This window comes from Oncorhynchus tshawytscha, linkage group LG32 (genome assembly GCF_018296145.1).
Source record: "Oncorhynchus tshawytscha isolate Ot180627B linkage group LG32, Otsh_v2.0, whole genome shotgun sequence".
Taxonomy (NCBI): Eukaryota; Metazoa; Chordata; class Actinopteri; order Salmoniformes; family Salmonidae; genus Oncorhynchus; species Oncorhynchus tshawytscha.
In genome coordinates, this window is record NC_056460.1 from 10,245,916 (window position 1) to 10,261,189 (window position 15,274).

At 42.5% G+C, this 15,274-nt stretch overlaps 1 protein-coding gene across 1 annotated transcript; it reads left to right on the plus strand.

Moving 5' to 3' along the window:
- The first annotated feature begins 2,419 nt into the window (after nt 1-2,419).
- LOC112245748 (keratin, type I cytoskeletal 13-like) lies at nt 2,420-7,636 on the plus strand. Its single transcript, XM_024413903.2, has 8 exons — nt 2,420-2,912; nt 3,810-3,892; nt 4,257-4,413; nt 5,095-5,259; nt 5,584-5,709; nt 6,313-6,533; nt 6,976-7,022; nt 7,233-7,636. The coding sequence occupies exons 1-8, from the start codon at nt 2,502-2,504 to the stop codon at nt 7,337-7,339; spliced, it is 1,317 nt and encodes a 438-aa protein (XP_024269671.1). The 5' UTR covers nt 2,420-2,501; the 3' UTR covers nt 7,340-7,636.
- Nucleotides 7,637-15,274: the final 7,638 nt, after the last annotated feature.

Here is a 15,274-nt window from a genome sequence, read left to right on the forward strand (position 1 = left end):
GTAACCGATAGGCGCAAGTCATTAGAACAACGGCAGTTTGTGGTTGCTTTCTATTTTACAAGCTAATCATATCATTGCAATTGTCTTATACTTGAGGACATGTCTGTGAAAGCAACTCCATAGAGGGATGGCGAAGACACCACCTGTGCTGGAAAGGTTGTGTTTACGCTGAACATCTGGGAAACACCTAGGTCGTGATTCACACTTTGCACCTGTTGACAAAATAACGGAGACTTGAGTTTGACGGGAGGACGTCTAGCGGCCTGGATACTGTACCAACACGGGCCTACGGCAGAAGCCAAACATGAACCCAGTTTTCTGTGTAATTCAGTTAATATCAATGGCATGTCAATCCAGAAAATCTCATTGTAGGATTTTTAATGAATTTATTTGCAAATTATGGTGGAAAATAAGTATTTGGTCACCTACAAACAAGCAAGATTTCTGGCTCTCACAGACCTGTAACTTCTTCTTTAAGAGGCTCCTCTGTCCTCCACTCATTACCTGTATTAATGGCACCTGTTTGAACTTGTTATCATTTTAAAAGACACCTGTCCACAACCTCAAACAGTCACACTCCAAACTCCACTATGACCAAGACCAAAGAGCTGTCAAAGGACACCAGAAACAAAATTGTAGATCCGCACCAGGCTGGGAAGACTGAATCTGCAATAGGTAAGCAGCTTGGTTTGAAGAAATCAACTGTTGAGCAATTATTAGGAAATGGAAGACATACAAGACCACTGATAATCTCCCTCAACCTGGGGCTCCACGCAAGATCTCACCCCGTGGGGTCAAAATGATCACAAGAACGGTGAGCAAAAATCCCAGAACCACACGGGGGGACCTAGTGAATGACCTGCAGAGAGCTGGGACCAAAGTAACAAAGCCTACCATCAGTAACACACTACGCCGCCAGGGACTCAAATCCTGCAGTGCCAGACGTGTCCCCCTGCTTAAGCCAGTACATGTCCAGGCCCGTCTGAAGTTTGCTAGAGAGCATTTGGATGATCCAGAAGAAGATTGGGAGAATGTCATATGGTCAGATGAAACCAAAATATAACTTTTTGGTAAAAACTCAACTCGTCGTGTTTGGAGGACAAAGAATGCTGAGTTGCATCCAAAGAACACCATACCTACTGTGAAGCATGGGGATGGAAACATCATGCTTTGGGGCTGTTTTTCTGCAAAGGGACCAGGACGACTGATCCGTGTAAAGGAAAGAATGAATGGGGCCATGTATCGTGAGATTTTGAGTGAAAACCTCCTTCCATCAGCAAGGGCATTGAAGATGAAACGTGTCTGGGTCATTCAGCATGACAATGATCCCAAACACACCGCCCAGGCAACGAAGGAGTGGCTTCGTAAGGAGCATTTCAAGGTCCTGGAGTGGCCTAGCCAGTCTCCAGATCTCAACCCCATAGAAAATCTTTGGAGGGAGTTGAAAGTCTGTGTTGCTAAGCAACAGCCCCAAAACATCACTGCTCTAGAGGAGATCTGCATGGAGGAATAATACCAGCAAGAGGTCAAACAGCAAGAGGTCAAAATACCAGCAACAGTGTGTGAAAACCTTGTGAAGACTTACAGAAAACGTTTGACCTCTGTCATTGCCAACAAAGGGTATATAACAAAGTATTGAGATAAACTTTTGTTATTGACCAAATACTTATTTTCCACCATAATTTGCAAATAAATTCATAAAAAATCCTACAATGTGATTTTCTGGGTTTTTTTCTTCTCATTTTGTCTGTCATAGTTGAAGTGTATCTATGATGAAAATTACAGGCCTCTCTCATCTTTTTCAGTGGGAGAACTTGTACAATTGTTGGCTGACTAAATACTTTTTTTGCCCCACTGTACCTGTACTGTGTGGGCAACCAACTATACCTTTGATGTGATGTTTAGAGTACCTGATAAAGGTCATTGTAATTGTTATATCTCTCTTTCTCTCTCTCTCTCTCTCTCTCTCTCTCTCTCTCTCTCTCTCTCTCTCTCTCTCTGTCCTGAATGCCCTCTTGATTCATGTGACATCTCTGTTAACAAATTGGCACTTCCTATTTTAGTTAGAGTTGCCTATTTTACTGTATCCTACATTTCCCGGTGACTACAGAGGGAAAAGTAAACTTTTTGTTGCGGGATTCAGTCGTCGGTCATCTCTTAATACGCAATCTTCTATCTTATCATATTCATAACTTGCTCACTTGAAGTTTAACATGCCGTGACAGTTGTCATACTGTAAATGAAAGTGATACAAATGATGGAGGCAGAATGCCAGCTAACTCTCACGCGCACACCCACCTTATTTAATGGGCTGACTAAGGACACACCTGTTGGATGAATATCTATTCACGTAAATAATTATCTCAATACGCCCTTCAGCCTTTCCCACCTCCAAAGGGGGTATATATTCTGCTACCAGGCTTGAACTGATTCACCACCAACTCTTCAAAGTACCACTCCGGGTTTTGTCATCTCTACATACCCATCATCACAACGTCGCCATGAGTGCTTTATCACTTCGCAGTTATGGAGGCAGCCGAGGCTCATCCTCCATGTCTCTCGGAGGAGGTTACCAGAGTCGCATTGCATCACAGGCACCAAGCGTCTATGGAGGGGCAGGGGGACAGAGTGTCCGCGTATCTTATGCTTCGGGCACCAGGAGCGGGTTTGATCTGTCCAGTGGGCTTGGGGGTGACAATGGCAACTATGGTAGTAATGCAGTGTCGGTCAACGATAAAACTACCATGCAGAACCTCAACGACCGTTTGGCTACCTACCTGGAGAAGGTGCGCTCCTTGGAGACGGCGAATGCCCAGCTCGAGCGTCAAATCCGCGAGTGGTACGAGAAGAAGAAACCGGTCACCAGAGATTACAGCAAATACGAAGCTATTCTTGTCGACCTGCGCAGAAAGGTGAGCATCTTTGGGGCATAATAAATACAGTATATTGCTATATTGAGCGAGATTGATTTGATGACATTTTATTTCATCAACCTCACTATTTACTATTGAGTTTAGATAACGTTTTCTTTAATGACAAAAATACAAAAGGAACATTTTTCTACATTTCTACTCTGGCAGAAAAACAACATCTATTCTCATATACAATTCAATTAATATTTACAAGACACAAGACATACCCTGAAGTTCATTGACTGGCTGCGTCTATGAAGCTGTCATGTTGCAATGGAAGTGCGCCCTCGGGATGTGAATTTGATAGAGGAATCATACCAAGTTTACAGTAGTGATGGATTATAGCACTTAATTGCCATGAGTCTATTGTCTATTGAAATAAATAATCTACCAAAAAAAGGGCTTGGCATGTGAAACCTTCACTTCCATTCAACTTATCTCCCTGTCAACATTTATATTCACACTCATGCCGCCTGCATTACTTCTTTCAAAGGGGAGAGCCGCGATGATGACGCTATAAATGAATCACACCACTGTTCAGTAGCATTTTGTATTATTGCATCTGATGGGATTCTAGTCACACGTATTACTTTCATTTCCCATTCATAACTGTGTGGCCTTTGCCAGAGATAGGCTACAGTATATATGTGTCGGTAGGAGGCTAATCAATGACTTACTAACACAAAACTATAGCTCTGGTAGGCTTCACCTTATTACACTTTAAGAGTCTCTCATTACAGCTATTCACGATTATGGCTCGGGAGAATGCACCTTCATTGTTTTTGACAATCAAAAAAAAAAGATGTAATCATTGTGATAGGCCTGACAGTGTGTAATCGTCTTCCTTTTTAATGTACCATGTACCAACCTGTTTTTTTGCTGTTGCCCTGTTCTCAGATCAGTGCTGTCACTCTGAGCAACGCCGGCATCATCCTGCAGATAGACAATGCCAAACTGGCTGCGGAGGACTTCAAAGTCAAGTGAGTACAAAGGGTCTATAAGGTGGAAGCGGCAAACAGCTGTTGAATTCACCTTAGAATAATGCTTTAAGTCGGGATTGGAATGGGAACTATACGCCATATATCGACTTTAGTCGTGCAACTTTTATACCCTTATTAGAGTATGAAGCCACTCCTAGTGTAACATTACACGAAGGTCAACGTGTCCATGACGTGATGCTCAATGTCACATTACTGTACACCTTAGGAACATCGTCAGCGGTCGACTGCACGTAAAGCTGGTCTGACTCGTTTTTGTGCCATTTGGTATGTTTACTGTTGGCGTCAACTGTTAATAATGCTGGTTAACTCACATGCACCGTTTGTCCTTTTCCCCTCCGGAAAGGTTTGAGAATGAACTGGTTATGCGTCAGTCGGTGGAGGCGGACATCGCTGGACTGAGGAAGGTTCTGGACGAGTTGACCGTGTCCCGGTCAGACCTGGAAATGCAGATTGAGGGGCTGAAGGAGGAGCTGGTCTACCTCAAGAAGAACCACGAGGAGGTGGGTGTCCCTCAGGGCTCTGTTTATCATACCATATCCCCAAGAGTCATGGCAATAGCAATAGCAAGACCTCCCCACGTTTCCAAATTCTTATATATTTTACCTAGATGAAAACAATGTGGTTGTCAGAGACATAATTCATTCTCATCGCATGCCAAGCAGTATTGTCTTTGGCTGTATCAATGACAATGCAAACAACAGATCAAACAGACCCTGTTTGGAGTGTCTGCGCTGTCTCTGTTTGGGTAGCTTTAAAGCTGTCAGCAAATTTGTCACAAGCCCTGCAGCAGTATGGCATAGATGTTAAAACCACACTTGAGATCACATGGTGGCAAGTCCTATTTCCTGTTGGATATACTTACTGTAGGACGGTTGTAAAGGATGTCAGAGAAGCTGACGGAAATACACCATGAACACTGTAACTAGGTTATGAAAGATGTTGACCGTTTGTGGCACCCAAGTACCTAATTGATTTGTCATGTGGTTGAACCTGAGACACCAGTGCACCTCACCTGTTTGTGACCCAATTTGACGCCTCACCCCTGTGTAATTGTGCTAGACAATTTCCCTGTCTGGGACAGTAAAGTTGTATCTTATCTTACCCGGTGACAGCCTATCCAGTGGCCTCTCACCTGGTGCTGACCCTAGTTGACCTCTGTCATCCCTCTGTGGCCCTTATAGGAGATTGCTGCCATGCGGGCCCACATGAACGTCAGCTCAGTGAACGTGGAGGTGGACGCAGCACCCCAGCAGAACATGGCCAAGATAATGGAGGAGATCCGTACTCAGTACGAGGGCATCGCCGAGAAGAACCGCCGCGACATGGAGACCTGGTACAAGGGCAAGGTGAGGAGAACGAGAGCCCAACCTTGTCAAGGGAGAACCTCTTGATCCATCTGTTCTGTTTTAGATCATAGGAAAATGGCTTAGTGCATCTTAAGGTAGCCTAGTGGGTAGAGCGCTGGACTAGTAACCTGAAAGGTTGCAAGATCAAATCCCCCGAGCTGACAAGGTAAAACATCTGTCGTTCTGCCCCTGAACAAGGCACTGTTCCTAGACCGTCAATGAAAATAAGATTTTGTTCTTAACTGACTTGCCTAGTTAAATAAAGGTAAAATGTCAGACCATAGATAATTCATTTTGTGCATATGTTCCTTCTGTCCGTCCCAGTTTGATGAGCTGAACAAGGTGGTGACCAGCAGCACAGAGACCCTGGAGACGTCCCGCAGTGAGATCAACGAGCTCAAGAGGACCCTGCAGGCCCTGCAGATCGAGCTGCAGTCCCAGCTCAGCCTGGTGAGCAAACAAATAACCCCTAACGTCACACCCCTCTCTGCCTCCTGGTTGTTGCTAGACGTATGAGTTAGAGCTAGACTAGGGTGTAATTACTGTCGCAGATTACTCGGGATTCGGAAATGCATGACATTTACAAGATTAGGGCCTTCAGTTAAACAGTGCAGTACAACTGACACCTCGTAGTAAAACCATCATCATTTAGACCTCATAAATACATGCCTACCCTACGGGTTACACATGAGTCCTCCGATTTCCCTTTTAGAAACGGAATATGATGGATTAGTTCTAGAGAGAGAAGCAATCAGTCAACTCAGAGCTTTGTAATGATCACAACAATAATAATACATTTCATTTTTGACAAGCTCTTCAATTGATGGATAGATGAAGTGAAGTTGAAGTGAAGTTGAGGATAACCATTTTTGTTTTACACCACAGCTGTGATCCTCAAAACTGAATTCTTAAAAAGACGTGCTCACAAGGAACTTCACCTCAATCATATGCACTGATGTCAGTGCGGGAAGTCGAGACTTGGTCTAAATCAACACCACTTGTTGAATCGTCTGAAGTCTTTAACCCTTCCTCTTCCTCCCTCTCTCCCTATAGAAATCGGCCTCGGAGGGCCAGCTGAATGAGACTGAGTCCCGCTACAGCATGCAGCTGGACCAGCTCCAGGGCATGGTCAACAGCCTGGAGCAAGAGCTGGGTCGCATGAAGACGGACATCGAGAGGCAGGCCGGCGAGTACCGCATGCTCCTGGACATCAAGACCCGGCTGGAGATGGAGATCGCCGAGTACAGGAGGCTGCTGGACGGAGAGGATGTCGGGTAAGGAGAGGAGAGCAGGGTGCAGATCTCTAATTTGCATACCCAATGGGATTTACATGGGCCTCACATACCCAATGTAAATGATAAATTGACGTTTACATACCCAATTACAAATCAACCCCTAGCCTGTTAGCCCTTCAGGATCCCCTACACCTTTGACACATAACCACCTGCTTTAGGCACTTTTGATCTAAAATGATTGGATACATGCAAGAACTATGGTTGTGAATATTACTAGAGGGCAAGATGGAGCAATCATCATTATGCTAATGACCTACAGTAGCCTATCAAAACGTTACAGATCTACAAGAAGTGCCCAGGGGATGGGGCCAGGGGTCGATTTGGAACTGGGCAATAGAGACTGTGTTACAGAGTAGAGAGATCAATGTAGAGTTGTTCAGTAGGAAGGTGCTTAACACTTCGACTATCTTCTGCCCTCCAGGAGAGCTGTCATCACCAAGAAGGTTGAGATTGTTGAGGTCAAGAAACGTAAGTAGAGCGAGACCCTTTTCTATCACATCAAATCCCATATTGATTGAACCCAGCAGTAGTAATTGTGAAACACTCTAGAACACAAAGGATTTGGTTGATTTGAAGGTGCTAAGGTGCCAATCTGTTCTCATGGTTCTGTGCTTCTCCTAATTGGCTATGCCCAACACTAAGTGTACTTACTAACGGTTGTGTGTCCCTACTTTGTAGCTGAGCCAGTGGTGACAAAGAGAGTGAGGATGGTGATCGAGGAGATAATCGATGGAAAGGTTGTCTCCCGTACAGAGGATGTGGACATGGAGGTGGCGGAAAAATAGTATAGTTCCCTTACCCACCCAAACCCACCTGTCAGTAAAAGCCTGGTTCCACCTGCGGCTAAAAGGAATACCAATAATGTTAAGATGTTATAATCTCCTCTGGATTGCATTGCTCTGGTGTTGCCTGTATGCTCGTTGAATGTACAGAACCGTGCAATCTTTCATAAATTGACCATATTTGATATTTAAGTTGACAAAACAAACATGCTTTTGAATGTCCTTGTTGATCGAATGATAATGTGTGACATTTGGTTGAATTGTCCCAAATGACATAATAAAAGATGTTTCAGTATCTACCGTATTTGATCATTGTCTATTTGTCTTGAGCATGATCTCTCAAATCATTTATCCTCTCAGTCCACTGTCTTGTCATTGGGAAGTAACATTGTTCAGAAGGGGATGATGAACATGATCAAATATCAAGGAACATTTAAAGAGAGGATTTTATGTCAGTCTATTTTATATTGTAGGTCAGGGGTGTCCAAATCATTCCATGCAGGGCCTAGTGTCTGTTTTTTGTGTGTGTTTTTTTGTCCTCTCAATTAAGACCTAGACAACCAGGTGAAGGGAGTTATTTGCTAATTAGTGACCTTAATTCATCAATCAAGTACGAGGAGCGAAATCCAGCAGATGCTTGGCCCTCCATGGAATGATTTTGACACGTGCTGTAGTGTTATAATGTTATCTTCATCATAACATTTAGTTAGTATGATTCAGTATGAGGTCATTAACAAATCATCACTGAAAAATAAATAGGCAGCGAACTCTATGCAATTCCTTTAAAGAAGCATAATCCTGAGACATTGTCAAAAGAGGTTTAGTCTAATGGGAGTGGATCATGGCCCTGTACAGATAACACCTTTGGCATCTATAAAGTTGAGATAATCTATAAAGTTTGATCTCGACTGACGACACTGAAGCAGTCATCTCCAATCAAATATATGATTTGAGGTCACAGTCTGAATTCCCCAAACAAATCACTTGAATTACAGATGATCACAAAGATACTGGAGTCAAGAAAAAGGGAGTTAAGAACAACTCAATTGAAAGGTTTCACTTTGTTCCCAAGGATGGGAAGGAACTGACTTAATAAAAACATTGTCATGGTGAAGTCTTATTGGGTCAGGGTGGGACAAGCCCAATATTAACAGTGTGAGTAAGGACAGTTGAGCAAGACTCAGAGCTACAGTATAAACAGTACTCTATGTAAAGGTTCATGCTTGAGCTGGCCTGTTATTGAGTTAGGAGTGAGATTGGAGACAGTGAAGAACGGGGCGGCAGGTAGTCGGGTGGTTAAGAGCGTTGGGCCAGTAACTGAAAGGTCGCTCTTTTGAATCCCTGAGCCCACTCGTTGAAAAATTATGTCGATGTGCCCTTGAGCAAGGCACTTAACCCTAATTGCTCCTGTAAGTCGCCCTGGATAAGAGAGTCTGCTAAATGCCTAATTATTCTGTTGGGTGAGAAAACAAAGTGAGTGTGAGATAGAGATGTGAAAGATGTGATTGACAAATTTACCATATTTAAGTTGACAAAACAAACATGCTTTACCATATTTCATTGTTGATCAAACGATTATCTATGATGTTTGGTTGAATTGTCCCAAAATACAATAAGATATGTGTTTTCTTTACCAGGTAAGTTGACTGGGAACACATTCTCATTTACAGCAACAACCTGGGGAATAGTTACAGGGGAGAGGAGGGATTAATGAGCCAATTGTAAAATGGGGATGATTAGGTGACGGTATGAGGGCCAGATTGGGATTTTAGCCAGGACACCAGGGTTAACACCCCTACTCTTACAATAAGTGCCATGGCATCTTTAGTGACCACAGAGAGTCAGGCCACCGTTTAACATTCCATCTGAAATACAGCACCCTACACAGGGCAATGTCCACAAGCACTGCCCTGGGCATTCTTTTAGACCAGAGGAAAGAGTGCCTCCTAACAGTCCTCCAACACAACTTTCAGCAGCATCTGCAGCAGGAACAACCCTGCTTAGCTCAGAAGAAAGCCAGCAGTGGGATGCAGGATGTTATGCTGCTGGTGTTTCAGAATATACCATACTAGATCATTGTGTATATGTTTTGAACATGATCTCTCAAATCATTTCTCCTCTCATTCAGCTGTGTGCCACCAGATGGCAGCAAGCACTTCCTACTATATGAAAGTTAAACTTGGTCTTGGTTTTGATTTTCAATGGTGCCAAGTACAGTATCAAATGGTGGCATTCTGAGAGGGCTTTAGAGAACTCCAACATCATCACACCAGATATTTATGGGACTATAAGTGTTTTTCCAAAATGTGGTTGTTCTTCTTGCAGGGGAAAACGTGTTTTCATATCTACAGTTCATCCACATAAAGATTCAAACAATCACAATCTCACCAACCTTAGACTAACATCAGGGCTGTAACCACATATGAGGACACCGAGGTCCCGACCTTGGTCATTTTTTTCTAATTTAAAAAGATAAATAATAAAATATATACAGTACCAGTAAAACGTTTGGACATACAGTGGCAAGAATAAGTATGTGAACCCTTTGGAATGACCTGGACTTCTGCATAAATTGGTCATAACATTTGATCTGATCTTCCTCTAAGTCACAACAATAGACAAACACAGTCTGCTTAAACTAATAAACACACAAACAATTATACTTTTTCATGTCTTTATTGAACACACCTTGTAAACAGTCACAGCGCAGAGTGGGAAAAGTATGTGAACCCTTGGATTTAATAACTGGCTGAGCCTCCTTTGGCAGCAATAACCTCAACCAAACATTTTCTGCAGTTGAGGAAAAGACCTGCACAACGGTCAGGAGGAATTTTGGACCATTCCTCTTTACAAAACTGTTTCAGTGAAGCTATATTCTTGGGATGTTTGGTGTGAACTGCTCCCGAGGGCATGCCACAGTATCTCAATCAGGTAGAGGTCAGGACTCTGACTGGGCCACTCCAGAAGGTGGATTTTCTTCTGTTGAAGCCATTCTGTTGTTGATTTACTTCTGTGTTTTGGGTTGTTGTCCTGTTGCGTCAATTGGCAGACAGATAGCATTACATTCTCCTGCAAAATGTCTTGATAAACTTGGGAATTCATTTTTCCGTTGATGATAGCAAGCTGTCTAGGCCCTGAGGCAGCAAAGCAGCTCCAAACCATGATGCTCCCTTCACCATACTTTACGGTTGGGATGAGGTTTTGATGTTGGTGTGCTGTGCCTTTTTTTCTCCACACATAGTGTTGTGTGTTCCTTCCAAACAACTCAACTGTAGTTTCATCTGTCCACAGACCTAATTTGACAAAACAAACATCTGTCCACAGAATATTTTGCCAGTAGCGCTGTGGAACATCCAGATGCTCTTTTGCGAACTTCAGACGTGCAGCAATGTTGTTTTTGGACAGCAGTGGCTTCTTCCGTGGCGTCCTCCCATGAACACCATTCTTGTTTAGTGTTTTACATATCATAGACTCTTCAGAGATGTTAGCATGTTCCAGAGATTCCTGTGAAGTCTTTAGCTGACACTCTAGAATTCTTCTTAACCTCATTGAGTATTCTGCGCTGTGCTCTTGCAGTCATCTGTCCAGGACAGCCACTACTAGGGAGAGTAGCAACAGTGCTGAACTTTCTCCGTTTGTAGACAATTTGTCTTACCGTGGACTGATGAACATCAAGGCTTTTAGAGAAACTTTTGTAACCCTTTCCAGCTTTATTGAAGTCAACAATTCTTAATCTAGGATCTTCTGAGATTCGAGGCATGGTTCACATCAGGCAATGTATCACGATCTTGGAAATGAGCGGACCAAGAGTATAGTTCCACATATTTATTTAAGTGAAACTAACAATTACAAAAACCTACACAGACCGTGAGGACGTAGTGCCCAAACACACTAACAAACAATCAATATCCCACAAATGCAGGTGGGGGAAAAGCCTACCTAAATATAATCCCAAATTAGAGGCAACGATTACCAGCTGCCTCTAATTGGGAGCCACACAAACCACCAACCTAGAAATCTAAACACTAGATAACCCCCCAGTCACGCTCTGACCTAAACACCATAGAGAACCGAGGGCTCTCTATGGTCAGGGCGTGACACAATGCTTCTTGTGAATAGCAAACTCAAATTTTGTGAATGTTTTTTATAGGGCAGGGCAGCTCTAATCAACATCTCCAATCTCGTCTCAATGATTGTACTCCAGGTTAGCTGACAGGTTAGCAGGTTAGCTGACAGGTTAGTTGACATCATACTTTTTCCAACCTACGCTGTGAATGTCTAAATTATGTATTCAATATAGACAAAAAAATACAATAATTTGTTTGCTATTAGTTTAAGCAGACTGTGTATGTACAGTGCCTTGCGAAAGTATTCGGCCCCCTTGAACTTTGCGACCTTTTGCCACATTTCAAGCTTCAAACATAAAGATATAAAACTGTATTTTTTTGTGAAGAATCAACAACAAGTGGGACACAATCATGAAGTGGAACGACATTTATTGGATATTTCAAAAAAATTTAACAAATCAAAAACTGAAATTATTCAGCCCCTTTACTTTCAGTGCAGCAAACTCTCTCCAGAAGTTCAGTGAGGATCTCTGAATGATCCAATGTTGACCTAAATGACTAATGATGATAAATACAATCCACCTGTGTGTAATCAAGTCTCCGTATAAATGCACCTGCACTGTGATAGTCTCAGAGGTCCGTTAAAAGTGCAGAGAGCATCATGAAGAACAAGGAACACACCAGGCAGGTCCGAGATACTGTTGTGAAGAAGTTTAAAGCCGGATTTGGATACAAAAAGATTTCCCAAGCTTTAAACATCCCAAGGAGCACTGTGCAAGCGATAATATTGAAATGGAAGGAGTATCAGACCACTGCAAATCTACCAAGACCTGGCCGTCCCTCTAAACTTTCAGCTCATACAAGGAGAATACTGATCATAGATGCAGCCAAGAGGCCCATGATCACTCTGGATGAACTGCAGAGATCTACAGCTGAGGTGGGAGACTCTGTCCATAGGACAACAATCAGTCGTATATTGCACAAATCTGGCCTTTATGGAAGAGTGGCAAGAAGAAAGCCATTTCTTAAAGATATCCATAAAAAGTGTTGTTTAAAGTTTGCCACAAGCCACCTGGGAGACACACCAAACATGTGGAAGAAGGTGCTCTGGTCAGATGAAACCAAAATTGAACTTTTTGCCAACAATGCAAAACGTTATGTTTGGCGTAAAAGCAACACAGCTCATCATCCTGAACACATCATCCCCACTGTCAAACATGGTGGTGGCAGCATCATGGTTTGGGCCTGCTTTTCTTCAGCAGGGACAGGGAAGATGGTTAAAATTGATGGGAAGATGGATGGAGCCAAATACAGGACCATTCTGGAAGAAAACCTGATGGAGTCTGCAAAAGACCTGAGACTGGGACGGAGATTTGTCTTCCAACAAGACAATGATCCAAAACATAAAGCAAAATCTACAATGGAATGGTTCAAAAATAAATATATCCAGGTGTTAGAATGGCCAAGTCAAAGTCCAGACCTGAATCCAATCGAGAATCTGTGGAAAGAACTACAAACTGCTGTTCACAAATGCTCTCCATCCAACCTCACTGAGCTCGAGCTGTTTTGCAAGGAGGAATGGGAAACAATTTCAGTCTCTCGATGTGCAAAACTGATAGAGACATACCCCAAGCGACTTACAGCTGTAATTGCAGCAAAAGGTGGCGCTACAAAGTATTAACTTAAGGGGGCTGAATAATTTTGCACGCCCAATTTTTCAGTTTTTGATTTGTTAAAGAAGTTTGAAATATCCAATAAATGTCGTTCCACTTCATGATTGTGTCCTACTTGTTGTTGATTCTTCACAAAAAATACAGTTTTATATCTTTATGTTTGAAGCCTGAAATGTGGCAAAAGGTCGCAAAGTTCAAGGGGGCCGAATACTTTCGCAAGGCACTGTAGATGAAGATCAGATCAAATTTTATGACCAATTTATGCAGAAATCTAGATAATTCCTAAGGATTGACATACTTTTTCTTGCCACTGTACGTACTCATTCAAGGTTCGTTCTTTATTTTACTATTTTCCTCATTGTAGAATAATTAGTGAAGAAATCAAAACTATGAAATAACACATATAGAATAATGTACAAAGCAAAAAGCTTGAAACAAATCAAAATATATTTAATATTTTAGATTCTTCAAAGTAGCCACCCTTTGCCTTGATGACAGCTTTGCACACTCTTGGCATTCTCTCAACCAGCTTCATGAGGAATTATTTTCCAACGTTCTTGAAGGAGTTCCCACATATACTGAGCACTTGTTGGCTGCTTTTCCTCCACTCTGCAGTCCAACTCATCCCAAACAATCACAATTGGGTTGAGGTCGGGTGACTGTGAAGGCCAGGTCATCTGATGCAGCACTCCATCACTCTCTTTGGTCAAATAGCCCTTACACAACCTGGAGGTGTGTTTTCGTCTATTGTCCTGTTGAAAAACAAATGATACACCCACATGATAGTCATTGCAGAATGCTGTGGTTGCCATGCTGGTTAAGTGTGCCTTGAATTCTAAGTCAATCACAGACAATGTCACCAGCAAAGCACCCCCACATCATCACACCTCCTCCTCCATAGTTCATGGTGGGAACTACGCATGGGGAGATCATCCGTTCACCTACTGTGTGTCTCACAAAGACACAGCGGTTGGAAACAAAAATATACAATTTGGGCTCATCAGACGAAAGGACAGATTTCCACCAGTCTAATGTCCATTGCTCGTGTTTCTTGGCCCAAGCAAGTCTCTTCTTCTTATTTGTGTACTTTAGCAGTGGTTTCCTTGCAGCAATTCGACCATGAAGGCCTGATTCACACAGTCCCCTCTGAACAGTTGATGTTTTTATTTGTATTTGTATTTATTATGGATCCCCGTAAGCTGCTGCCAATGTTTGTGTTGCTTCACAGTCCCCGCTGTTCCATAAAATGTTTTTTTTTACCTGTTTTTTTTTTTAAATCTAATTTTACTGCTTGCGTCAGATACTTGATGTGGAATAGAGTGCCATGTAGTCATGGCTCTATGTAGTACTGTGTGCCCCCCATAGTCTGTTCTAGACTTGGGGACTGTGAAGAGACCTCTTGTGGCATGTCTTGTAGGGTATGCATGAGTGTCCGAGCTCTGTGCCAGTAGTTTAGGCAGACAGCTCAGTGCATTCAACATGTCAATACCTATCATAAATAAAAGTAGCGATGAAGACAATCACTCCTACACTTTCAGCCAGGACAGATTTACATGCATATTGTTAATTTTAGCTCTCTGTGTTCATCCAAAAGCCAGCTGTGCTGCCCTGTTCTGAGCTAATTGCAATTTTCCTACTTCCTTTTTTGTGGATCCTGACCACACGACTGAACAGTAGTCAAGGTGCGACAAAACTAGGGCCTGTAGGACCTGCCTTGTTGATAGTGTTGTTAAGAAGGCAGAGCATCACTTTATTATAGACAGACTTCTCCCTATCTTAGCTACTACTGCATCAATATGTTTTGACCATGACAGTTTACAATCTTGTGTTACTCCAAGCAGTTTAGTCAACTCAACTTGCTCAATTTCCACATTATTCATTACAAAATGTAGTTGAGGTTTAGGGTTTAGTGAGTGTTTTGTTCTAAATGCAATGCTTTTAGTTTTAGAAATATTATTCCTTGCCACTCAATCTGAAACAAACTGCAGTTATTTGTTGAGTGTTGCAGTCATTTCAGTCGCTGTAGTTGCTGACGTGTATAGAGTTGAGTCATCTGCGTACATAGAAACACTGGCTTTACTCAAACTCAGTGGCATGTTGTTAGTAAAAATTTAAAAAGCAAGGGGCCTAAACAGCTACCCTGGGGAATTCCTGCTTCTACCTGGATTATGTTTGAGAGGCTTCCATTAAAGGACAAC

Excerpts from the sequence above, each read along its gene's own strand:
- LOC112245748 (XM_024413903.2), top strand. The coding sequence starts at position 2,502 with ATGAGTGCTTTATCACTTCGCAGTTATGGAGGCAGCCGAGGCTCATCC. Across the intron at positions 5,260-5,583 it reads AGACCTGGTACAAGGGCAAG|TTTGATGAGCTGAACAAGGT; the intron begins GTGAGGAGAACG and ends TGTCCGTCCCAG. Across the intron at positions 6,534-6,975 it reads CTGGACGGAGAGGATGTCGG|GAGAGCTGTCATCACCAAGA; the intron begins GTAAGGAGAGGA and ends TCTGCCCTCCAG.